At 39.9% G+C, this 25525-nt stretch overlaps 1 protein-coding gene across 1 annotated transcript in view; it reads right to left on the bottom strand.

Moving 5' to 3' along the window:
• The window catches only part of KPNA4 (karyopherin subunit alpha 4), a 58367-nt gene extending 33763 nt beyond the window's left edge, over positions 1-24604 (bottom strand). The window contains exon 1 of the mRNA XM_082625299.1: positions 24345-24604. Within this exon, the coding sequence (XP_082481425.1) occupies positions 24345-24413 (69 nt within the window). The 5' untranslated portion in view covers positions 24414-24604. The remainder of the gene's footprint in view (positions 1-24344) is intronic.
• Positions 24605-25525: the final 921 nt, after the last annotated feature.

Here is a 25525-nt window from a genome sequence, read left to right as displayed (position 1 = left end):
ATCTTTAAGACTGAATGGAAATTCAGTTAGAGACAGACATTTCAGGTAGAAAACAGAACATATACAAAAAGAGAGAATTAAAAGTGAGTTACTAGTGTTTTCAACCTATATAACCATCACATCCTAAACATAAGTACAACAGCTGTTTAACCCAATAAATATGGTAAACCAAATGCTAAAAATATCTATAAAAGTCTGTTTTCCCATTCTTTACCTATTTCTCCCTCCTCTCATCTCCACTTGTTGATCTCTCTAGCAGCAGTCATTATGGTGCTTATTTATGCCTTTGCCAAATAGCATATAAGTTGTTAAATTGCAGGTGATTAGCAAATAAATTCCAACTTCACATTTATGACAATAAAAAGTTAAATGCTTAATGTTAAATGCTTAACATTATATGCTTGCTCAAACTATGGATTTATTTCTCAGCGATAATATTTATTAATAGCAGCAGTAGGAGAGAAAAGTTCTAATTAGCACTACTAGTGATAGACAAAAGTCTTCATAAGCAGAATCAAGTTCTTATCTCTGACAAGTAAAAAGATGAATGGAGACTGAGTATAAGAGATGTTTAAAAGTAAATTCACGGGCTTCCCTGGTGGTGCAGTGGTTGAGAGTCCGCCTGCCGATGCGGGGGACACGGGTTCGTGCCCCGGTCAGGGAAGATCCCACACGTCGCGGAGCGGCTGGGCCCATGAGCCATGGTCGCTGAGCCTGCGTGTCCGGAGCCTGTGCTCCGCAACGGGAGAGGCCACGACAGTGAGAGGCCCGCGTACCACACACACACAAAAAAGTAAATTCACTGCAGGAGGCCAGATTTAACCCTGGCAAGCTTTTGGAGAAGTTTTAAGAAATACTTCGAATCTACAGATACCATACTTTAAAATGATCCACATGTAAATTATAAGCATTGAAATTTAACTGATTTAAACTTATTAAATTACATGAATGTACTTTTTTAAAAATCACAAAGGGACTTCCCTGGTGGCACAGTGGTTACAAGTCCGCCTGCCAATGCTGGGGACACAGGTTCAAGCCCTGGTCCGGGAAGATCCCACATGTCGTGGAGCAACTAAGCCCGTGCGCCACAACTACCGAGCCTGCGCTTTAGAGCCCATGAGCCACAACTAGTGAAGCCCACGTGCTCTAGGGCCCGTGCTCCGCAACAAGAGAAGCCACCACAGTAAGAAGCCCGCACACCGCAACGAAGAGTAGCCCCTGCTCACTGCAACTAGAGAAAACCCACATGCAGCAACGAAAACCCAACGCAGCCAAAAAATAAATTTTAAAAACAAGATAAAAATCACAAAAATATTAGAAACTGTTAATAGTTGTTAACTCTAAGGAATGGCATTACAGTAGAGTTTCACTATCTAATTAATATTCAAACAATAGGGAAATACATTAAATTCAAAAGTTATACATATTTGGAAAAGTTAGAAAACAAAGGTAAGAAGAAAAGGAAAAAGTTAAATTTCCTAAGTTTTCTATATTCACCTATATTGTACAAGAGGTGTATATACACACATACATAACAGAGGAGAAAATACATGAATACATACATGTCTCCCCCCAAGATGGGTACTACCATATGGCTAAACTACTAGTATATGGCTACTAGTCCCAGCTCTACCTTTTATTTACTGTAATCTTAGTCAAGTTACCACGTTTATGGGCATTAATTCCTTCATCTATAGAGTGAAGGGATTCTAACATCTTTTATGTCTCAAAAATTTTATCAATGTTATCAGCTTCAAAAAACAAAGTCACACAAATATTTAAAATTGCCATTAGTACAAGTTACTACCCATGGCAATAACTTCTATGCTAAGAATACTGAGAAAGCCATAGATCAAAATTGTAAACAATGAAAAGATATTGTGTGGCTCTGGCATAGCTGCTCTGTGTTTTCACATTTTGCAGGGTTTTTTCTGGCCTTAAATTATGCTGCAAATGTCAAAAGGACATGGAAATCATTGAGCTTTCAATAGATTTGGTAACAGAGATCATTACCAAACAAATGAACTCTGTGTGTATGTGTGTCTGTGCATGTGTGCTGCTGGCAAGGAGGAGGTGTTTGGTAGGGAAAGAAAAAAGGGTAAGAAATGACCATAAGTTTGGTGAGACACATATAACCAACCCTCTCAAAGATGGGAAATGCTGCAAGGTGAACTTTCAGAATCACACAGAAAGTGATTAAGGACAACACATAGAGAAACCTGTTATACCAAACAATGCATGTTTGAATTTTATATGAGCAAACGGGAAGGTACTCCCTTCTCTTTTAGAATGAGACTGATCAAATCCTGGCAAGAGTGATCATTTCTCTTCAAAGGTTTTGAGTACTTGATAGAAGAAATACAATTTCAGGAACTGACTGAGTAACAAGTTGAAGAAAACATACGGGAAAGATATTGGGAAAAATTACGAAGAACAAGAAACCAAATGAGGTTCAACCAAGTTAAGGAAGTCAACAGAACCCGAGCTTTACAACACTGCTAAAGAAATCTGCTATCTCTGTTTATTTGGTGCATTCTCACATGAGAAAACCAATTATTTTTTCCATTTACAAAACAAGATCAAAAAAAAAAAAACAAGATCAGATTAAAATAAAACATGAAAAGCAGATTAAGGAATATTTTCCTTGTACATATATTTTATGAATATAATCAATTCAAATTCATGGTTTTGTTACAGAAAAATCTACACAAATATCATTGTAGGATTTTGTAAATTGGAAAAAATAGAAATCATTTAAACTATCTCATTTTACAGTGACTTGTCCAAGGCTCAGATTATCCTGGCCCCAGACCAATGTTCTTTATACTAGACCATACTACCTTTTCATTCTAGGTCTGCTTCTGTTGCATATCTCTTCAAATTAGCTACTTTTCCTTCTTTTTCCTCAGTATTTTCATAATATTAATTTTTCTTTGTGAACTTATGTTTAAAGACTTTCACAATGGCAACAGAAAAACTTCATTAAAAGGTAAATCACTGAATTGCTTTACTAAAACACCATTTGAGAAGCATTAACTCTAATTATGCTCACATACTAAACAAATGTGTACATCTACACAAAAAGCCAGTAATTCACCCAGCAAATGTTTACTGACCATTATATACCATAAACTGCTCTCAGTGTTAAGGACACAGCAGGGAACAAAAGGATAGAAATCTCTGTCTTCACAAAACCTAGTGTGGGGAAAGACAATAAATAAAACTACAATATATATAGTATGTTAGATAGGGACAAATATTAGACAGAAAAAATATAAAGCCAAGAAAGGGGATTTTTGTAACTTAAAAAAAATGTTTAAAAAATATTTATTTATTTGGCTCCTCCAGATCTTAGTTGCAGCGTGCAGGGTCTAGTTCCCTGACCAGGGATTGAACCTGGGGCCGCTGCACTGGGAGCATGGAGTCTTAACCACTGAACCACCAGGAAAGTCCCAAGAAGAGGGATATTTTTAAGTAAAGACCTTAAGATGAGTAAGCAAGCCACGCTGGTAATTTGGCAGAAAGTATTCAAGGCAGAGGAATTAGCAAGTCAAAAAAGGACCAGACAGAAGAGAAAAGGAAAGGCAGAGTCCAGGTGGCTACATGCAATGAACAGAGAAAAGGAAATGGATGGCCACTGTAAAGATTTTGGCGTTTACTCTTAGTGCAATTTGATATATTCCGAAGATTGAATCTACAAAATTTGCTAATTAATGGGCTAGATAAGACTGTGAAAGAGAGGAAACAATGAGGAATGGAAGGTTTTTGGTCCAAGTTAAGTGAAAGATGGAACTACCATTTACTGAGATGGGGCAGACTGAATGATGAGCAGGTTTGGGGAGTAATATGACTTTTGAACATGCTAAGCTTAATATACTTACAATGAATCAAAATGAGTCAAGAAGTCAGTTTGAGCCTAGGTTTCAAGGAAGAGGTTAGGACTAAAAATATCAACTTAGAAAGCTGGCTGTGTATAAATCGTATTTAAAACCAGGTGATTTGATAAGATTATCTACAGAGTGAGCATAACTTCAGGCACTTTAAATATTAAGGGGCAGAGGACTAAGAAGGAACAGTCAGTGAGACAGAAGGCAATAGGAATCTGTGCAAATCTGGAATCAAGCGAAAAAAAATTACTTTTCAAGGAAGAATACATAATTAACTATGTCAAATGGTACTGATAGGTCAAATAAGATGAGAACTGAGAACCTTCAGATTACTGTATATTTACTTTATAATTTAATATGTCTTGTCATCACAGAAACAATACCCCCACCCCAAATCTACAATGAATTCTAGTCTGTTCCTGTTACCGTTTATTCCCATCCCTGGACACTTAATAAGCTGAAAAATACTACCCAAGACTCAAAGCTTCTAATCCACATGTTATTTACTGTGCTACAGTACTGCACCTGAATAAGTTACAGAACCAAAGGTGAGCTCTGGTATCTACACAACACAGATTTCTCCAAATGAAAACAAACCCCACTCTCTAGCCCTTCCTTGTTCTCTTAAGCCACTCTGCAAGCAGTCTTATTTCTGACTAGGTCATATATTTCAGGACAAGACTAAATTTGTGTAAATAATGGTTCCCCCTCCATCAATGCAGTCAATGAAGTAGACTACATTTTAACATATATATTCCCAAATTAACCACTTCTATAAGTATGAAATTATTTTTTTAATGTCAAATATACAAAAAAGTAGAGAAAATCATAAGATACTCATGTATCAATAAATATCACTATTTTTCCCATTTGCTTTATTTTTTAAAGAAATAAGATTTTCTAAGTGTTAGATACTGCTGAAACCTCATTCCAACCTCAACCCTCTCCACTCCCTTTCCCCTTTTGCCTTCCCAAAAGCAACCATTTTTCTGAATTCTCATGAGTGTTTTGACTGTATATCAACACATCTATAATAGTTTTAATACATTTAACATTTAATATGAATAATATCTTGCCATACACACCTTTTTGAAAGGTAAACTTTAGAGCCATTTTAAGCCCACAGAAAAACTGAACAGAAAGTACAGAGTTCCCATGTATTCCTCGCCCCTCCTCCACTATCAACATTCTGTACCAGGATGGTACCTTTGTTACAAATGACGAACCTATGACACATCACTATCACCCAAAGTCCATAGTTTACATTAGGGTACATTCTACAGGTTTTGACAAATGTAAAGTAACATGTATCTACTATTATTATAGTATCATACAGATTAGCTTCACGGCCCTAAAAATCCTCTGTACTCTGCCTACAGTCTCTGAAAACCACTGATCTTTCACTGTCTCTACACTTTAGCCTTTTCCAAAACGTCATATAGTTGGAATCATACAGTAGGTGGCCTTTTTAGATTGGCATCTTTCATTTAGTAGTATATATTTAAGCTTCTTCCATGTCTTTTAATAGTTTGATAGAACATTTTTTCTTAGTGCTGAATAATATTCCATTGTCTCAATTTATCATAGTTTACTTACCTTCATTTGCATAAAAACCAAAGAGTGTGATTAATGAATTGTATGGTAAGAGTAAGAAACCTTGCCAAACTGCCTTTCAACGTGGCTGTACCAATTTGTATTCCCACCAGCAATGAATGAGACTTCCCCTTGCTCCACATCCTCACTAACATTGGTTGTCAAGTGTTTTTTCTTTTCTTTTTTTAAATTGTAAAATACACGACATAAAACGTACTATCATAACCATTTTTAACTGAAAAATTTTTATTAAAAAATGTAAAATTTGCCATCATAATAATTCTTAAGTGAAGAGTTCAGTAAAGTACATTCGCATTTTTGTGCACCCGATGTCTATGCATATACCACATTTTATTTGTCCATTCACCCACTGAAGGACACTTGGTTTGCTTCCACCTTTTGACTACTGCAGATAATGCTGCTATGACTACTAAGGGTACAAATACCTCTTTCAAGTCCTTTTCAATTCTTTTGGGTATATTCCGAACCCAGGAGTGGAGTTGCTGGGTCATATGGTAATTCTATTTTTAATTTTTTGAGGAATCACCATACCATTTTCCATAGTGGCTGAACCATTTTACATTCTCACCAACAGTGTACCATGGTACCAATTTCTCCACATCTTCATCAATGCTTGTTATTTTCTGGGGTTTTTTTTTTTTTTTGGATTTTGTTTTTTTCAGTAGTCATTCTAATGGGTATGAGGTGGTATCCCATTGTGGTTTTGATCTGCACTTCCTCAATAACTAGTAATGTTGAACAGCTTTTCATATGCTTTTTGGCCACCTGTATATCTTCTTTGGAGATATGTTTATTCAAATCCTTTGCCCATTTTAAAATAGAGGGTTTTTTTTTGTTATTGAGTTGTAGGAGTTCTTTATATATTCTGGATGTTAACCACATATTAGATGTGCAAGTATTTTCTCCCATTCCGCCAGTTGCCTTTTCACAATGTTGACTGGGTCCTTTTATGTACAGAAATCTTAACGTTTGATGTAGTCCAATTTACCTATTTTCTCTTTTGTCACCTATGCTTTTGGTGTCATATCCAAGAAATCACTGCTAGTTTCATGTCATGAAGCCTTTGTCCTACGTTTTCTTCTAAGAGTTTTATTGTTTTGTCTTATATTTAGGCTCAATACATTTTGAGTTAATTTTTGCATATGGTATTAGGTTACGGTCCAACTTCATTCTTTTGCTTGTGGATATCAAATATTCCCAGCACCAATTGTTGAAAAGACTGTCCTTTTACCACTGAATGGTCTTGGCACCCTCACCAAAAATCATTTGCCCATACATGCTAGGGTTTATTTCTGGGCTCCTCATTCTATTCCATTGGTCTATATGTCTGACTTTATGCAAATATCACAGTTTTCATTACTGTAGCTTTGTACTAAGTTTTAAAATCAGGAAGTATGAGACCTCCAACTTTATCTTCTTTTTCAAGATTCCTTTTGGCTATTTGGGGCCCGTTGAGATTCCACATGAATTTTAAGATGGATTTTTCTATTTCTACAAATAATACCACTGAGATTTTGATAGAGACTGCATTAAATCTGTAGATCACTTTAGGTAGTACAGACATTTAACAATAACAAGTCTTTCTATCCATGAACACAATATGTCTTTCCATTTATTTGTGTCCCCTTTAATTTCTTTCAGCAACATTTTACAGTTTTCAGTGTAAAAGTTTTTCTTCTCATTGGTTAGTTTTATTCCTAAGTATTATATTCCTTTTGATGCTGCTGTAAATGGGTGTGCCTCTCAATTTCCTTTTCAGGTTGTTCCTTGTTAGTGTTGGTTAATTTTATATCCCACAAGACTGCATCCAATGGTTCTCACCCAGGATGATTTTGCCACTCAAGGGACATTTGGTAATTTCTAGAGACAATTTTGGTTTTTACAACTTGGGGGGAAGGGGACAGACTGGAATCTGCTACTGGAATCAAATGGGCAGAGGCAAGGGATGCTACTAAACATCCTACAACGCACAGGGAAGTTTCCCACAACAAAGAATTATCTGCCCAAGATGTCAATAGTGCCAAACTTAAGAAACTTTGCTATATTCTAATATGAGTTATTCTCATTAGAACCCAAATTAAGTCCAAATATATTTCAAAATGTACACAAGAAAAAGGAAACATTCCAAAAGATTAACAGCAGTAAGATTATGGAGGATTATTTTATTTTTCCATTTTTCTAAAAAATTTCTACAATTACCATGTCATTACCATTTCAAAAGAAAAAAATTAACTTGGGACTTTCCTGGTGGTCCAGTGGGTAAGACTCTGAGCTCTCAATACAGGGGGGCCAGGTTTGATCTCTGGTCCGGGAACTAGATTCTACATGCATGCCGCAACTAAGAAGCCCACATGCTGCAACGAAGATCCCACGTGCCGCAACAAAGACCCAGCACAGCCAAAATAAATAAATAAATAAACAAACATTTTTAAAAAGAGAGAAAAATTAACTTGATTTGAAAAATTTGATTTGGTCACTAATTCTAATCAGAGTACATGACTCTTTTTTTTTCTTTTTTAAAGTTGCATTTGATTTCCACAAGTATTTACTTAAGTGCCACTTATCTGCCAGGTTCTGTGATGAGAATTAAGAATAGAGTGGTATACAAAATAGACAAGGTTCATACTCTCAGGGAGCTTATAGTCTGATGGGAGAATTTAACATTGAGTAAATACACTAACAAATTATGATATGTATTCTTAAGGAAAACAACAAGGGGATTTAACTTTCAACTAGCCTGTTCAGGGATGGCCTCTAAGTAAATGATATTGAAGATTCAAAAGATGAGAAATAACCAGGCAGGTGAAGGAAAGGGGATGAAGATAAAGGGAGTGGGAAGGGCATTCTGACAGAGCAGCATGTGTGAAAGGCCTGGAGAAGGCTATTAATGTGTTAGAGTTAGAGGAATTAAAAGAAGATAAATGAGAGCATAGTAAAAGGAGATAATAAGAGAGAGAGGTAGGAGAAGGAGACAGGGACCAGATTTGGCAAGGCCTTAAAGGTCTCAGTAAGGAGTTTGAAAGCTAAATGTGGTGGGATGCAACTGAAGCAGAGGAGGAGCATTGATATGATTTACTTATTTTTTAAAAGAACCACGCTGGTTATTTTATGAATTAGAGCAGAGCAATAGCAGAAATAAAGCAACCACTGTAGAGATGAGGTAATAATGATTTGCCCCAGATTTTAACAGTGAGTACAAAGCAAACAGAAAAGTAAGAATGGAGTGACATTGACTAAATAACATCATACTTACAACCTTATCATAGAGAAACTTCTCTTTCCAGGGATGTTGTTGCAAAGCCAGCAAAGGATGTTACTTATGTGACACCCCCCTTCCCCACACCACAGTTGACTGGTGGAGGAGGTAAAGGGGAAAAGCCAATCCATAAGCAGGCCAGCAGTAAAAACAATCTGCCTCAGTTTGGGCAGAGCTTATCAGCATAAGCAGATTCTCTCAGTAATTCAACAAGAAAATCATATAAAGACTAAGAGAGTCAGTACCCAGGAAAACTAAAATTTAGTAGCTGAATTAGTGGCTGGCAGAGCAGTAGAGCAAAGATCCATGAATTCCTACCAAGATACTCCTACCTGAAATATCTGGGATAATGTGAGAACTGGTTCCTTAATGTTCCTAACACCGCACCCTTATTTGACATAGTCTGAATAAGGGTGTTCCTTGCATTCTCTCTTTTTTTTTTTTTTTTTTTGGCCGCGTAGTGGGCTTGTGGGATCTTAATTCCCCGACCAGGGACTGAACCCAAGCCCCTCCGCAGTGAAAGCGCCGAGTCCTAACCACTGGACGGCCAGGAAAGTCCCTATTCCTTGCATTTTTAAAAGCTTAATCAAAGAAAGTATCCACTAAAGTGGGATTTTAATTTTACAGAAATTGAGGCTAAAAAAATTATTATAAAGCTTTCCTGATGGCATATAGCTCATGAGATGCAATCCTAGGTCTTCTCATTCTAAAAATCAACCTCAATCAGGGTACATGTTAGGGCATGTTTTAGTGTTAGTGTACGGGTTAGGATTAGGGTATGTGTCAGGGTAAGGTGTAGGGTTGTGGTTAGGTTTAGGTTTAGAGCTAGCGTTAGTGTTAGCGAACGGTAAGGTTTAGGGTACAGCTGAGGGTACGGAAACGTTTTAGCGTCAGGTTAGGTGTTAGGGCACGGTTTAGTGTTAGTGTACGGTTTAGGATTAGTGTATGGGTTAGGGTAAGGGGTTGGGTTAGGGTTAGGTTTAGGTTTATGTTTAGGGTTAGGGTTAGTGAACAGGTACAATTTAGGGAACAGGTGGGGATACAGAAACATATTAGGATCAGGGTACATGTTAGGGCATGGGTTAGTGTTAGTGTACGGGTTAGGATAAGGGTACAGGGTAGGGTAAGGTGTAGGGTTGGTGTTAGGTTTAGGTTTAGGGTTAGGGTTAGGGTTAGCGAACAGGTACGATTTAGGGAACAGGTGAGGATACGGAAACATGTTAGGGTCAGTGTACGTGTTAGGGAATGGGTTAGTGTACGAGTTAGGATTAGGGTTAGGGTTAGGGTAACTGGTAAGGTTGGGGTTAGGATTAGGTTTAGGGCTAGTGTTAGTGTTAGCGAACGGGTAATGTTTAGGGTACAGGTGAAGGTATGGAAGTATATTAGAGTCAGGGTACGTGTAAGAGCACAGGTTAGTGTTAGTGTACGGGTTAGGATTAGGGTACGGGTTCAGGTGATGTGTAGGGTTGGGGATAGGTTTAGGTTTGAGCTAGGGTGAGGTTTAGTAAACGGTAAGGTTTAGGGTACAGCTGAGGGTACGGAAACGTTTTAGGGTCAGGTTAGGTGTTAGGGCACAGGTTAGTGTTAGTGTACAGTTTAGGATTAGTGTATGGGTTAGGGTTAGGTGTAGGTTTAGGGCTAGGGTTAGGGTTAGCGAACGGGTACGATTTAGTGTACAGGTGAGTGTACGGGAACGTGTTAGTGTCAGGGTATGTGTTAGTGCACGGGTTAGTGTTAGTGTATGGGATAGGATTAGGGTACGGGTTAGGGTAAGGTGTAGGAGTGCAGACATGTTTAGGTTTAGGTCTAGGGTTAGGGTTAGCGAACGGTATATTTTAGGGTACAGGTGAGGGTACTGAAAAGTGTTAGGTTCAGGGTACGTGGGAAAGCACGGGTTAGTGTTAGTGCACGGGTTAGGATTACAGTACGGTGTAGAGTAAGGTGTAGGGTTGGGGTTAGTGTTAGGTTTAGGGCTAGGGTTAGGGTTAGCAAACGGTAAAGTTTATGGTACAAGTGAGGGTACGGAAATGTGTTTGCGGCAGGGTAGGTGTTAAGGCACGGGTTAGTGTTAGTGTATGGGTTAGGATTAGGGTACCAGTTAGGGTAAGGTGTAGGGTTGGGGTTAGTGTTAGGTTTAGGGCTAGGGTTAGGGTTAGCAAATGTTAAGGTTTAGGGTACAATTGAGGGTACGGAAAGGTGTAAGGTTCAGGGTATGTGTTAGGGCATGTGTTAATGTTAGTGTATGGGTTAGGATTAGGGTACGGGTTAGGGTAAGGTTCAGGGTTGGTGTTAGGTTTAGGTTTAGAGCTAGGGTGAGGGTTAGCGAACAGTAAGGTTTAAGGTACAGGTGAGGTTTCGGAAACATGTTAGGGTCAGGGTAGTTGTTAAGGCATGGGTTATTGTTCATGTACGGGTTAGGATTAGGGTATGGGTTAGGTTAAGGTGTAGGGTTATGGTTACGTTTATGTTTAGTGCTAGGGTTAGTGTGAGTGAACGTTAAGGTTTAGGGTACAGCTGATGGTATGGAAATGTGTTAGGGTAAGAGTACATGTTATGGCATGTGTTAATGTTAGTGTATGGGTTAGGATTAGGGTACGGGTTCCGGTAGGTGTAGGGCTGTGGTTAGGTTTAGGCTTAGATCTAGGGTTACAGTTAGCGAACGGTAAGGTTTAGGGTACAGATGAGTGTACGGAGACGTGTTAGGGTCAGGGTACGTGTTAAGGCATGGTTTAGTGTAAGTGTTAGGATTAGAGTACGGATTCGGGTAAGGAGTAGGGTTGGGTTTAGGGTTAGGTTTAGAGCTATGGTTAGGGTTAGCGAACGGTAAGCTTTAGGGTACATCTGAGGGTACAGAAACATGTTAGTGTCAGGGTACGTGTTAGGGCACGGGTTAGTGTTAGTGTACGGGTTAGGATTACGGTACAGGGTAGGGTAAGGTGTAGAGTTGTGGTTAGGTTTAGGGTTAGGTTTAGTGAACAGGTACGATTTAGGGAACAAGTGAAGATACGGAAACATATTAGTGTCTGGGTCCATGTTAGGGCATGGGTTAGTGTTAGTGTACGGGTTAGGATTAGGGTACGGGGTAGGGTAAGGTGTAGAGTTGGTGTTAGGTTTAGGTTCAGGGCTAGGGTTAGGGTTAGTGAACAGTGAGATTTAAGGGTACAGGTGATGGTATGGAAAAGTTTTAGGGTCAGGGTACGTGTTAGTGTTAGTGTAAGGGTTAGGGTTAGGGTATGGGTTATGGTAAAGTGTAAGGTTGGGGTTAGGTTTAGGTTTAGAGCTAGGGTTAAGGTTAGTGAACTGTAAGGTTCAGGGTACAGGTGAGTGTACAGAAAGCGGTTAGGGTCAGGGTACGTGTTAAAGCACGAGTTAGTGTTAGTGTACGGATTAGGATTAGGGTACGGGTTAGGGTAAGGTTTAGGGTTGGGGTTAGGGTTAGGTTTAGGGCTAGGGTTAGGGTTAGTGAACGGTAAGGTTTAGGGTACAGCTGAGGGTATAGAAACGTGTTAGGGTCAGGGTTTGTGTTAGGGAACGTGTTGGTGTTAGTGTGTGGTTTAGGATTAGGGTACGGGTTAGGGTCAAGGTGTAGGCTTGGGGTTAGGTTTAGGTTTAGAGCTATGGTTAGGGTTAGCGAACGGTAAGGTTTAGGGTACTGGTGAGGCTACATTAAAGTGTTAGGGTCAGGGTATGTGTTGGGGCACGGGTTAGTGTTTGTGTACGGGGTAGGGTAAGGGGTAGGGTTGGGGTAAGGTTTAGGTTTAAGGCTGTGGTTAGGGTTAGAGAACAGGAACCATTTAGGGTACAGGTGAGGATACAGAAACGTGTTAGGTCAGGGTATGTGTTAGGGCACGTGTTAGTGTTAGTGTATGGTTTAGGATTAGGGTACGGGTTAGGGTAAGGTGTAGGGTTGGATTTAGGTTTAGGTTTAGAGCTAGGGTTAGCTTTAGGGAACGGTATGGTTTAGGGTACAGGTGAGTGTACAGAAAAGTGTTAGCGTCAGGGTAGGTGTTAAGTCATGGGTTCTTGTTCGTGTAGGGGTTAGGATTAAGGTACGGGTTAGGGTAAGGTGTAGGGTTGTGGTAGAGTTAAAGAAAAAAGAAAAAAAATTAAAAAATAAAAATAAAAAAAAATAAAAATCAACCTTTTCCACAAATCTTAAGGGAAGAGTTATTGGATGCCAAACATTTAGGATATCCTTTCCTTTCAAATTTAAGGTATGTTATTTATTATAAATTTGAGTTTAGGAAAGAAAGATAAGGGATCTACTACAACACTAGCTCACAGTGGTTAAATATCACCACAGGGTCAGTTTAGAGCAGGGATCTGAGAAATCTTGACCTTCTAGAATGTAAAACCATGAGAATAGGAATTTAGCCTGTGTTATTCATTGCTCTAGCCTCACTGCTTACAACAGAACCTCAGACACAGAAACTGAGTAGTTACTTGCTGAACAAATGAATTCAATACAAGGAAGGGTAGATAAAAAGTGAGTGAAAAAGAGCTACCAAGAGTTCACCTGTGACCCTTAGGTAGTAGAAAGTTGCCACAAGCCCTACTTATTTCTCTTAATTAAGCTACAACTTTAGTGAGATATAATTCACATACCATACAATTCACTCATTTAAAGTGTAAAATTCTGTCGTTTTTAGTATATTCACAAAGTTGCACATCAATCACCACCATCCAATTCCAGATCATATTCTTTACCACAAAAAGCCCTATACCTATCAGCAGCCAGTCCCCATGTGCCCCTTGTCCCAAGGCCTTGGCAACCACTAATCAACTTTGTCTCTTTGGATTTGCCTATCCTGGACATTTCGTATAAATGGAATTACAGAATATGTGAACTTTTGTGACTGGCTTCTTAGCATTTTTTCAAGGTTCATCCATGTAGTAGCATGTAGCAGTACTTCATTCCTTTTTATGGTAGAATAATATTCCACTGTATGCATATCCAGGTTTTGTTTATCAATTCATCAGTTGATGGACATTTGGGTTGTTTCCATGTTTTGCCTATTTTAGACAATGCTACTATGAACTTTCATGTACAAGTTTTTGTGCAGACACTTGTTTTCAATTCTTTTGGGTTTTATACCTAGGAGTGGAACTGCTGGGTCACATGTTAACCCTTTAACTTTTTAAGGAATTGCCAAACTGCATTCCAAAGTGGCTGCACCATTTTACATTCTCATCAGCCATGTATGAGCGTTCCACTTTCTCAACATCCTCATCAACACTTGTTATTGTCTATCTTTTTGCTTACAGCTATGCTAGTAGGTGTGAAGTGGTATCTCATTATGGTTTTCAGCTTAATGACTAATGCTGTTGGATCACACATTTTATTTGTTTATTGGTCCTAAATACGCTTTGTCATAATTTAAAGATAATACCATTTTAAAGGTGGAGAACAAAAGGGAATTGGGAAGACTTATTCAAGACATTAAGAGAAAAAAGTGTGAAAACTCTGATATAAGACGTTTGAGAAAACAGTTGATCAACAATGAACTCAATTCTGTAGCTATACCTGTGAACACCTCTACATAATAGTCAAAGGCAAAATAAGAAACCATTCTACATCTGTATTGGATGGTAGTGCTTTATAATTTTGTCTTCAATAGGCTTTTTCTTCCATTCTTCTTACTCTAACAGACAGACCCCTCATTCTTTTGTGAAACCTGTGGTTTAAGTGGAGGTACCAACACCCTCCCCCAACAAAAGCACCCCACCACGCACACACATGGCCTATGGCACATGACTTTGTGCTGGCCAACCACAGAACCACATTCCTCTGCCCACAGTGATTAATTCAGGCGTAAGTATGCAATCAAATCTTGATCAATCAGAGTCCTCCCTAGACTTTCATTAGAACTCTTATAATGTGAGCTATGTCTTTGAACTTACTGGGTTATGAGAGCCAGATTCCCCCACTTTGCTTTAACTAATTTTAGCTGGGTTTCTGTTCCCCAAAACAAAACTGTATAATATTAAAAAATCAGCTCTTTCAGCCTAAAGCTATCAGACCTAACTTTTAATATCAACATTATGGAAAAAGAGTTTATGGTATTTAAAGCCACTATTCTAAACAAAGACAGAAAATATTGGGTTTCATAATTACTAAAGAACCAAGAGTAATGTAACAATTACTCAAAAATCTTAAGACTTTATTTTGCTTTTTTCTTTTCTGGACCTGCAACAGCTGAAAGTGGCTAAAGAGGAACAGGGGAATAGGCAGGATGGGTGGCAAAAAGGTTAGGATCATTTAATACAACCAGGTAGAGACTAGCTGTAGGGCCTTCAGGATACAACTACTGTAACTAAATTCACATAACACTTACTTTAAGGAACCATACATGCTGTAAAAACTGAAACAAGTATTAAGAGTAAATACTGGGCAACTAAAGCTTTCATTTAAAGAACTAGAAACTGAGACAGAACATAATTTGCTTTCTAATATTAAAAATATGTTTATCACCAAATTATGAAATACCACATTATCTTAGGATTCTGACTTTTGTTAATACAAATTTAAAGAAATTTCAGGTTTGCCAAAATACACCATTATTGAAAATGTAATTTACATTAAGTTCAATGTAAATTAAATTTAGGGTAAAAGTGATAGCTAATCAAATTTTGTCCTAACAGTAAATAAACAGTAACAGAAAACAGTTTAGCATTGTAAATAATCAAGCTAATCTTGTAGTACCAGTAAATGTCTATGGCCTTAAACCATTTTTCATTACGTGTACCAAATAGTGTGAATCAGAGCTATTTTGTGGTTAAATTTACAGTCTTATGGGACAACAGTTACAAAATCTTCATTAAGTATTTACTAACCTACTTACAACACAGGATTAGAAAAAGCAAGTCAGAAACTAGTAATTTTGTGACAATTTGGTTAAGCATGCAGGAGAAAGTAGGCTTTCACTTGAGGGCTAATGAAGGGAAAAAGAAGCCTTCTCCAATTCATGTGATGTGATTTGAATTGTGGTACAAAAGGAACTGCAAACAAAATGTTAATCTGACAGGGAACACAGGGGGTTATTTGGATGTAATGTATGATGAAGCAAGATGGTAGAAATAAAAACAGCCACCATTCACTCTACCTGCACTACATGCCATGCACTATTAAGCATTTAAGTAGTTTAAAGAGATTAAGTTAACTTCCATAACTATTAAACAAAGGAACTAGGGTTCAAATCCAGGTATGACTCCATAGTCCATGTTATTTAACTGTGATACTATAAAGCCCTTCAAGAGTCTTTTAATTAAAAGTGACAATCACCTATAACAGAAGCAACAATAATAACACAGTGATTCTCAAAGTGTGGTCAGTGGGCCCCTGTGGGGACACTGAGACTTCTTCAGAGGGTCCACAAGGTCAAAACTATTTTCTTAAATTACTACTACTAATTTTTTATTATGTTAACATTTGCACTGTACTGCACTGCAATGGATAAAGCCGCTGGTGCTTTAGCATGAATTAAGGCAATGTCACCAAGCTGTAATAACAGTCATTGTGTTTCAGTTAAAAAAAAAAAAAAAAGCCTGTTCACTGAAGAATGTCCTTGATGAGGGGCTTCCCTGATGGCGCAGTGGTTAAGAATCCTCCTGCCAATGCAGGGGACACAGGTTCAAGCCCTGGTCCGGGAAGATCCCACATCCCGTGAAGCAACTAAGCCCGTGCGCCACAGCTACTGAGCCTGTGCTCTAGAGCCCGCGTGCCACAACTACTGAGCCCGCGTGCCACAACTACTGAAGCTCGTGCACCTAGAGCCGCCCGTGCTCCACAACAAGAGAAGTCACTGCAATGAGAATCCCACGCACCGCAATGAAGAGTAGCTGCCGCTCACCGCAACTAGAGAAAGCCCGTGCACAGCAACAAAGACCCAACGCAGCCAAAAATAAATAAATAAAATAAATTTTTTTAAAAGAGAAAAAAATGTTAATAAAATAATAATGTCCTTGATGAAACAGTAAAAAAATTACTTTTATTAAAAACTGGCCTTTTCTTTCTAAAATTTTGTGATAAAATGGGGATTACACATAAACCATTTCTACAGCATACACCCTTCTGCAGTAGGATGACTGTTTCAGGAAAAAGTATTTGTGGGACTGTTTTGAGTTGCTAATTGAACTAGCCACTTTTTTCATGGAACATCACTTTTACTTGAAAGAACAACTGAGAGACAAATTATGGCTATTCAGAAAGTGTCTGGCAGATGTTTTCACAAAAATGAGCAAAGTGAACTTATGGCTTCAAGGAAAACAACTTAAAGTATTTCTTGCTAATGACAAAATTTGAGCTTTCAAGTGAAGATAAGAATTTTGGAAAACTTGTATCTACCACTGTGAGCTTGACAGATTACCAATATTTAAGATTTTTCTGATGAGCTACGTGGCGATACTAATAATTGTGAATTTTTATTGTAAAATAAAATGTGTCAGCATTCGGAAGATCTACACAACTCAGTGAACTAATATTTTCCAAATGACCAATACATGATGTTACAAAATCAGGCATGTCCAAGTGCAAGACAGACCAATGGATTTTAATGTAACAAAGTAAGAAAAGTTTACTAATATGGCTTCAGATTCCACATTGCAACTAACTTTTAAGAAAGTGTTATTTCTGGAGTTTCGGCATATATGGTATGATGTGGTATATCAAAGAATAATTTCCTTAATTATCTGAAAAGGCTATTAAACGTTCCTCCCTTTTCCAACTGCCTACTGTATGAAGTTGGATGTTCTTCATATACTTCAACCAAAAGAACATACCAAAAGATTGAATTCAGAAATAGACATGAGGGGGCTCCCCTGGTGGCACAGTGGTTAAGAATCCGCCTGCCAATGCAGGGGACACAGGTTCGAGCCCTGGTCCAGGAAGATCCCACATGCCGCAGAGCAACAAAGCCCGTGCGCCACAACTACTGAAGCCCGTGTGCCACAACTACTGAAGCCTGCGCGCCTGGAGCCTGTGCGCCGCAACAGGAGAAGCCACCGCAATGAGAAGCCCTCGCACTGCAACGAAGAGTAGCCCCCACTCACGGGAACTAGAGAAAGCCCGTGCACAGCAACAGAAGACCCAACTCAGCCAAAAAATAAATAAATAAATGAAATAAATCTAAAAAAAAAGAAAAAAAAAGAAACAGTTATGAGAATTCAGCTATCTTTACTTGAGCCAAACATTAAAGAGACTCAAAAAAATGTTAAACATGGCCATTCTTCTCACCAAATTTTTTGGGTTTTAAAAAATAAGTTATCATCGGTTAGAAATTTATGTTAATATAAAACAGCTTTGGGACCTCCCTGGTAACGCAGTGGTTAAGAATCACCTGCCAATGCAGGCGACACGAGTTCGAGCCCTGATCCGGGAAGATCCCACATGCCGTGGTACAATTAAGCCCGTGCACCACAACTACTGAGTATGTGCTCTAGAGCTCACGAGCCACAACTACTGAGCCCGTGTGCCACAACTACTGAAGCCTGTGTGCCTAGAGTCCATGCTCCGCAACGAGAAGCCACCACAATGAGAAGCCCGCGCACTGCAACAAAGAGTAGCCCCTACTCGCCACATGCACACAGCAACGAAGACCCAAAGCAGCCAAAAATAAATAAATAAATAAATTTATTTTTTAAAAAACAGCTTTATTAGTGTTACTTTTGAGTTAATATTTTTAAAAATGCTTTTAGTTTCTAAAATGGTAAAAACATATTAATAGAAACTCCCAAATAAAGCTTTTTTTTTAATTTTAAAAAACACATTTATTTACTTATTTATTTTTTGGCTGCATTGTGTCTTCGTTGCTGCACATGGGCTTTCTCTAGTTGCAGCCAGCAGGGGCTACTCTTCGTTGTGGTGCATGGGCTTCTCATTGCGGTGACTTCTCTTGTTGCGGAGCATGGGCTCTAGGCACGCGGGCTTCAGTAGTTGTGGCAGGCAGGCTCAGTAGTTATGGCTCACAGGCTGTAGAGCACAGGCACAGTAGCTGTGGCGCAAGGGCTTTGTTGCTCCACGGCATGTGGGATCTTCCCGGACCAGGGCCCAAACCCGTGTCCCCTGCATTGGCAGGTGGACTCTTAACCACTGTGCCACCAGGGAAGACCCCCAAATAAAGCTTTTTGAGGATCCTTATTCTTAACTGCATAAATGGGTCTTGAGCCCCAAAGCTCTGAAAATTTCTGAACTGAGACCATAACAAGCACATATATATTGTCCTTATTTAGTAGGTGCCAATATAAAGATTGTTTTCATTTTATCTATGGAAGAAAGAAGTCTCCCTCATCCCTGTCTTATTAAACCTAAATGGAAAGCACAGTAAGTAAACAGATTGTGTTCTCTAGTTTAAAGTCCACAAATAAAACACAATTTCCAAAAAGATCTCTGGTTTAAAAAAAAAAGGAAACAATACTTACTGAATGCCTATTATATACCCCATGTACTATGCTAGGTGCTTTCACATATAGCCTTTTAATCAACTTTGAGATCTGTATTAAGGCTGAGAGAAGTTAAAGGGAGGTAATATAGTACAGTACAAATAGTATTGACTTCACTTTGACATTCCTGAGTTAAGACCATTCCCTTGAATGTTATGCTATTATATCACTTAACTCTAGAATTTTTTTCTTTACATAATAATACTTCCTACTTACATGACTGAGAGAAATGAGAATACAATTAAAAGCATATACAGTAGATGCTCAAGAAGTTAGTTCCCTTTAATCAGACTTCTGCTCTGTTCTAAAACTAAACCAGTGAGTATCACAATCATTGTTCAAGGTTAGATTTGACAAGCTCTCATTTCACCATTATAGGCCTCAAGTAGATGAATGCTGCTCCAGTAAACATTTAAAAATATCTTAAGGACCCACAACCACTATCAGATACAAGAGATCAATGTTTAAAAATTACCTATACATTTTTCCTAAAGTTGTTTCATTCTTTTAAAGCTAAATCACTCCTACAACTCTTCCCAATCTTGTTATATTCACATTTGACATACTAGTCTCTATGAAAAATGACATCTTGATATCTCTAAGAAAATTATCAATGAAGCAATTCTGAAATTGGTTGCCTTATAAACTAGGAAAGATGAAAGGAAGCACAAAAACAATTATTTAATTCCTAACTATATTTCTATCAGATATTTCATATTGTCACATGCTTGGACTATTATATGAAAAATTAGACAGTGGTTATTTTAAGTATAGTAAATATGTTCCAAGATTTGTGATGAGAGAGGTCAGTCTCTAAAAGTTAACAAGACTTAATAGCTTAACAATGCCTTTCACTCTGTACAGTTTAACAAATCACCAAGGCCATTTCTAAACAATAAAGCAGCTGATCAATTTATTAAACTCTTGCCAACCAAGCAACTATTTTTTCCTGAAGTTCAAGCTGACTTCATATTTGATGCTGTGTGGACAATGACAAGTTTCCAATTATGTAGCATTTTAGTATTCTTTTATTTTTAGGATAAGTATTTTTCTTAAAGTAGTGTTTTTATAAGATCTAATTATTTTTCTAACATAACTTATGCTCTATTCAATCCTGGATAACCTCAGAACTTCTATAAAAATTATGCAGGTTTATTAGAAAGTCTATAAGAGAATTCCCCCTCTACTTTTAAAACATAAGCGAGATGAGATTAATTTGCTTTATTCTGACACATTTTTTATTTTGAAATTTGGTCACTACCCATTTCCTGTGTTGCACTGTGCATACCCTCGCTATGGTTACTATCTGAAACTAATAATGATGATCCTCTACCACACTGCACAAAAGAAACCACACCCTGAATGTCATCTGACAGTTCCTACAAGTTATTTTAAATGGATACTGACATATAACTTCTTTAATGCTTTTATCTTTCAAGAAGTTAGCATGACCATATTTTGGAGGAGCCAGAATGGTAGAATGTAACACAGGAATAACTATCAGACTGAAGGCTATGGAATCAGTTTCAATTCCAACACTTAGAAATTCTGACTTTACAAGGGTCACTAATTCCCTGTGCCCAAACTGCCCTTCAGTGAGCAATTACATCTCTCTACATTAAAAATGTTCCCATTAATTTTAAGTTCAACATAACATATATGCACACAGAGAAAAAACAAAGAGCCAACTGCAAATAAGGGAGTTAGAGAATAGGTTCCACTGAATCCTATTAAATCTCCTTCCTCTCCCTGAGAAAAGCTGAAGGTGATAAATGCTCAGAGAATTGCCAGGCATCTTCCTAACATTAACCTATTAATCTTCACAACACTCATGAAGCAGATGTCAAGGACCTCTAGTTTTACAGATGAAAGAACCCTAAGACTAACTGATTCTCCCAAAGTCACACACAGTTAAGAGATTAGATTAAACTAAACTCTTAAGACTCTGTACTCATCATAATTTGGAATCAAACAATGTTAGATCAAACCAAAAAATGTTGTAATTATCTCATGCTATCCTCTATATCCGTGCTGTCCAATAAGGTAGCCACTAGCCATATGCAGCTATTAAGAACCTGAAATGTAGCTAGCCCAAACTGAGATACGCTGTAAGTGTAAAAGACAGACCAGATTTTGAAGACCAGTATGAAAAGAACATGAAACATCTCATTAAATTTTTTTACACTGATTACATGTTGAAATGGTATTTTGGATATACCGGCTTAAATAAAATTCATTGGACAGCACTGGTCCATACTTCTTTTCAAAGACCTTCCAATGAAACATGTCACTGTAAGATCAACCAAAAAGCAGTATTTTCTTAGAATTTGTTGTAGCACAATACAGAAACCATATTTTGAGGGAGGAGGAAATGGGCATAATTACTATTTTGAGGGACACAGGCATATATGTAATGAATAAATACACAAAATAGGCCTTCTAGTGTTCTCCAAGGATAACAAAAGATGTTTCTATCTCATTGCAGGCATATGTGACAGAATAAGTCACAAGTGAGGAGAGAATATGACTTTCCCTTAAAGTCATATTCCATTTCCTTATGTGGAAATGTGAAAATATTCATATTCCTAATGCACACGCAGGGTTATCAAAGTCACAAGGATGTCCACAAGGCACAATGAACTTCTCAAAAAAATTTTACCTAATGTGTATTTGTAATTATTTTTTTAAAAGTCACATATCATAATATTGTTCTAATATAGAATCAACACAATCTTATTTTGACAAAAATAAGAGATACACAGTAAGGGGAAACATCAATTCAAAAAATAAGGATCACCTGAAAATAGTTTGGCAACTCCACATAAAGTTACCATATGTGTTTTGTGACCACCTAGAGGGGTGGGATAGGGAGGGTGGGAGGGAGACGAAAGAGGGAGGGGAAATGGAAACATGTGTATATGTATAGCTGATTCACTTTGTTATACAGCAGAAACTAACAGAACATTGTAAAGCAATTATACTCCAATAAAAATGTTTAATAAATAAATAAATAAAGTTACCATATGACCCACTAATTCCACACCTAGGTGTATAAGCAAAGAGAATTGAAAACACAGGTCTACACAAAAATGTGTAGATGAATGTTCAGAGCAGCATTATGAGTAATAGTTAAAAAGTGGAAACAATGCAAAAGTCTATCAAATGATCAATGAATAAACAAAATGTAGTATATCCACACACTGGAATATTCAGCTATAAAAAGGAATGAAGCACTAATACATTCTGGTTACAGAGTGTATGAACCTTGAAAACATTATGCTACCTAAAAGAAGCAAGTCACAAAAGACCCCATATTGTATAACTCCATTTATATGAAATATCCAGAACAGGCATATCTAAAAAGACAGAGTGACTGCTAGTGAGTTTGGGTTTCTTTTGGGGGTGATGAAAACGTCCTAAGACTGACTGTGCTGATGGCTGCACAACTATGTGAAAACACCAAAAGCCACTTCAAATGGGTGAACTGTATGGTATTTGAATTACATCTCAGTGAAGATGTTAAAAAAAAAAAAAATTGCAGCCAGAAATGTAGAGGGGAAAAGGATCAGAAGGATTGTCAAGCATTTAACTGCTATTTCTCTGGATGTTTGTAACTTTGTGGTATTTATGTTTTTAGGTTTTGTAATTTGTGATTTTCCCCCTCATTTTAAATATTAATACTGGTCAAAAAAATTTTAATCACATCATTACACAACTAAGTAAACTTAATAAAAATCGTAAGTTCTACATTTAAATGGCAATTTCTATAGCATATGAATTATCTCAATAAAGATGCTGAAATTTCACTTTAACTAGGAAATAGTCCCTCAAACTAGGAAACCCACTAAGACAGCACTAACTGCCTTGGAAAGTAAATGGCTCTGTGGAAAGTCCAAAAGACAGTTACTTTCTCAGTCAAGCAAATGCTCAAAGTTCAGAAACAGATGATGGGAATTTGAAGATCTCAGTATAAAAAAGTACAAAGGAACAACATAAAAAATACTACTTGACCACTTTCTCTTAAAAGCTAACCTCCTGATTCAGATGCAGAATGGAAAACAAAAACAAACAAAAACCCCTATTTACCTAGACGCCTAAATCTGAAGGGAAGAAGTCTTCTATTAAAAATCTGTGATGTGGGTGTGTGCTTAACCCACACACCTCATGTAGCCTAAGAACCTCAGGAGCAGCTGTTAACTTAAGATAATGAAGGTTGCTCTTCACCCTTTTCAAATAATAAAATGTGATGGTGCCACTCCACGGCCCACCCCATTCCCCGCTACCACCACCACCGGCAGGTGGAGGGAAAGGATACTGCAGACTAGAGGATGACAGCTTTGTATAACCCTCTGGACTCTATGTAAGAATGCAGCTGGTGGTCTCTCAGGAGGGGGTAAAGAGATTTGTGAACAAGCTGAAACAAGGGGTATCCTTTGCCTGGAAGAGGGCACACAGTGAGCCACATCTTGAATCAGCTATATCCATAGTAAAACACAGGCCGCTGGAAGGCACTGTTAGCATCTCCAGGATGGCCTCTCACGCCGGGGGTGTTTTTTTTCAACGGAGAAGTTGACTCCTGTAGTTTGGATACTGGGGGGAGGCAGGGGTAAAGCGGGAGTCGGGAAGACCAGAGAAAATGCCTTTAAGTGGAGACGACTCGGGCCTCGCTGAGGAAGTTCCGAGACCCACTCGGTCGCCACACGCTAGTCCCCCCCTCCACCTCACACCGCCCTCCTGCCCGCGGCGCCCGACGTCGGTGCGGGAGCGAGAGCCGGAATCTCCGCCGCTACCGGGATGGGGGCTGCGCGGCCCGACCCGGGCAGCGCGGCACACGCACGCCTCCTCCGCACTCGCCGCGCCCGGCCTCCCCGCCGCGCGGCCCAGCCCCTCGCACCCGAGCCGGGCCGGCTCCTCGGGGCAGGCCTAGGCCGCGCCGGCGGTACCCCGGCACCTCGCTCCCCGGCGGAGGCGGACCAGGCCCGACACAAACTTCCCGGCGCGTTAGCACAGGCGTCACGGACGGGCCGGCCCCCAGCGCCATTCCCCCGCGGCCCGGCGGCGGCTCCCGCCCCTACTCCCCACACTCCGAGTCCCGGCGTAGATCGACCCGAGGCCCACGGCCCCCACCCCTCCGGCGCCCCCGAGTTTACCTCCAAGTCGCGGCCTTTGTTCTTGAAATTCTTGAGCCGTTGGTTGTCCAGTTTCTCGTTGTCCGCCATGGCCGGGCCGGTGACTCCTTCCCCCGCCCGGGCCCCGCGGGATCCGCCCCAACCACCACGCCGCACCGACACTCCCAGGAACCGGGCCGCCGCCTGAGGTGCTGTGCCCGCCGCGGCGTCGCTTCCTTCCTCCTCTCACCTGCCTCCGCCGCGGTCTTCTCCTCCTCTCCCCGCCCGTTCCCCCCCCACCCCCCGCCCTAACCCCAGCGCGACCGCAGCTCCGGCTAAGACAACTGTAGGGCCGGGCGGCGGTAACGGCGGCGGAATGCGCTGCCGGCTGAGAGGGGGAGGAAGCCTCGATCTGAGGGCCCCGGCGCCGCGGCCACGCCCATCGCCGCCAGCCCAGCTCGCCGATTGGCCAAACAGACTCCGGTGCGTTCAACCAATCAGAAAGAACGATGGAGAGCGGGGGCGGAGAGCGAACGGAAAGGGAAAGCGGGCGACGCTGGGAGGAAGGGGCCGGGGCCTGGCCCCGGAGAGGAGGGGCGCGGCGGGGGCAGAGCCGGGAGGGACCACGTGCCCCCGGAGCAACGGGGAGGAAGCGAAAGAGAATTAAGAGGCGGGAAGGGGAAGGGGAAGGAGACGCCAGGGAACGAGTTGGTTTGCTCATGTACGGCCCACCCCAGACGTCTGGGGTCCGGGGTCGAAGCCCACTTAAAGTACGTTCTTTTCTTCTTCGGTGAGCCTTCTCTTCCAGAGCATTCTTTGCGAGCTCCGCTGGCTTTACAGGAAGTGGGATCTGAGCCTCTGCTCCATCCCGGGTCGGGACAACCCCCTCCTCTCAACCGAGCTCCTTACCCTGGCAGGGGTCTCTACTGTCTGGGGGCCCGGCTTCGGGGCCTGGACTGGAAGGAGTGACGTGCGTTCGGGAGGCGCAGCGGAAAGCGGGAGGGACGGTGGGTGGAAAAGGCAAAGGACGTTTTAGACGAATCTGATTCATTCTCTCTAACCAAGTCCCGCAACAGGTGGGAACTTGGGAAGCGCTGATGATCCTGTGACGATACCACCCCCTGGATATTTCGTCTTAGAAAGTTAAAGGAGCTCCTCGGCCACAAAGTACTAACTTATGGAAGGCGGGGACCGTGGCCCCTGGCATAGGAAATGTAATATTG

Source organism: Mesoplodon mirus (assembly GCF_964341445.2).
Source record: "Mesoplodon mirus genome assembly, chromosome: 6".
Lineage (NCBI taxonomy): Eukaryota > Metazoa > Chordata > Mammalia > Artiodactyla > Ziphiidae > Mesoplodon > Mesoplodon mirus.
Note: the sequence above shows the minus strand (reverse complement) of the source record. Positions and strands in the feature narration are given on the sequence as shown.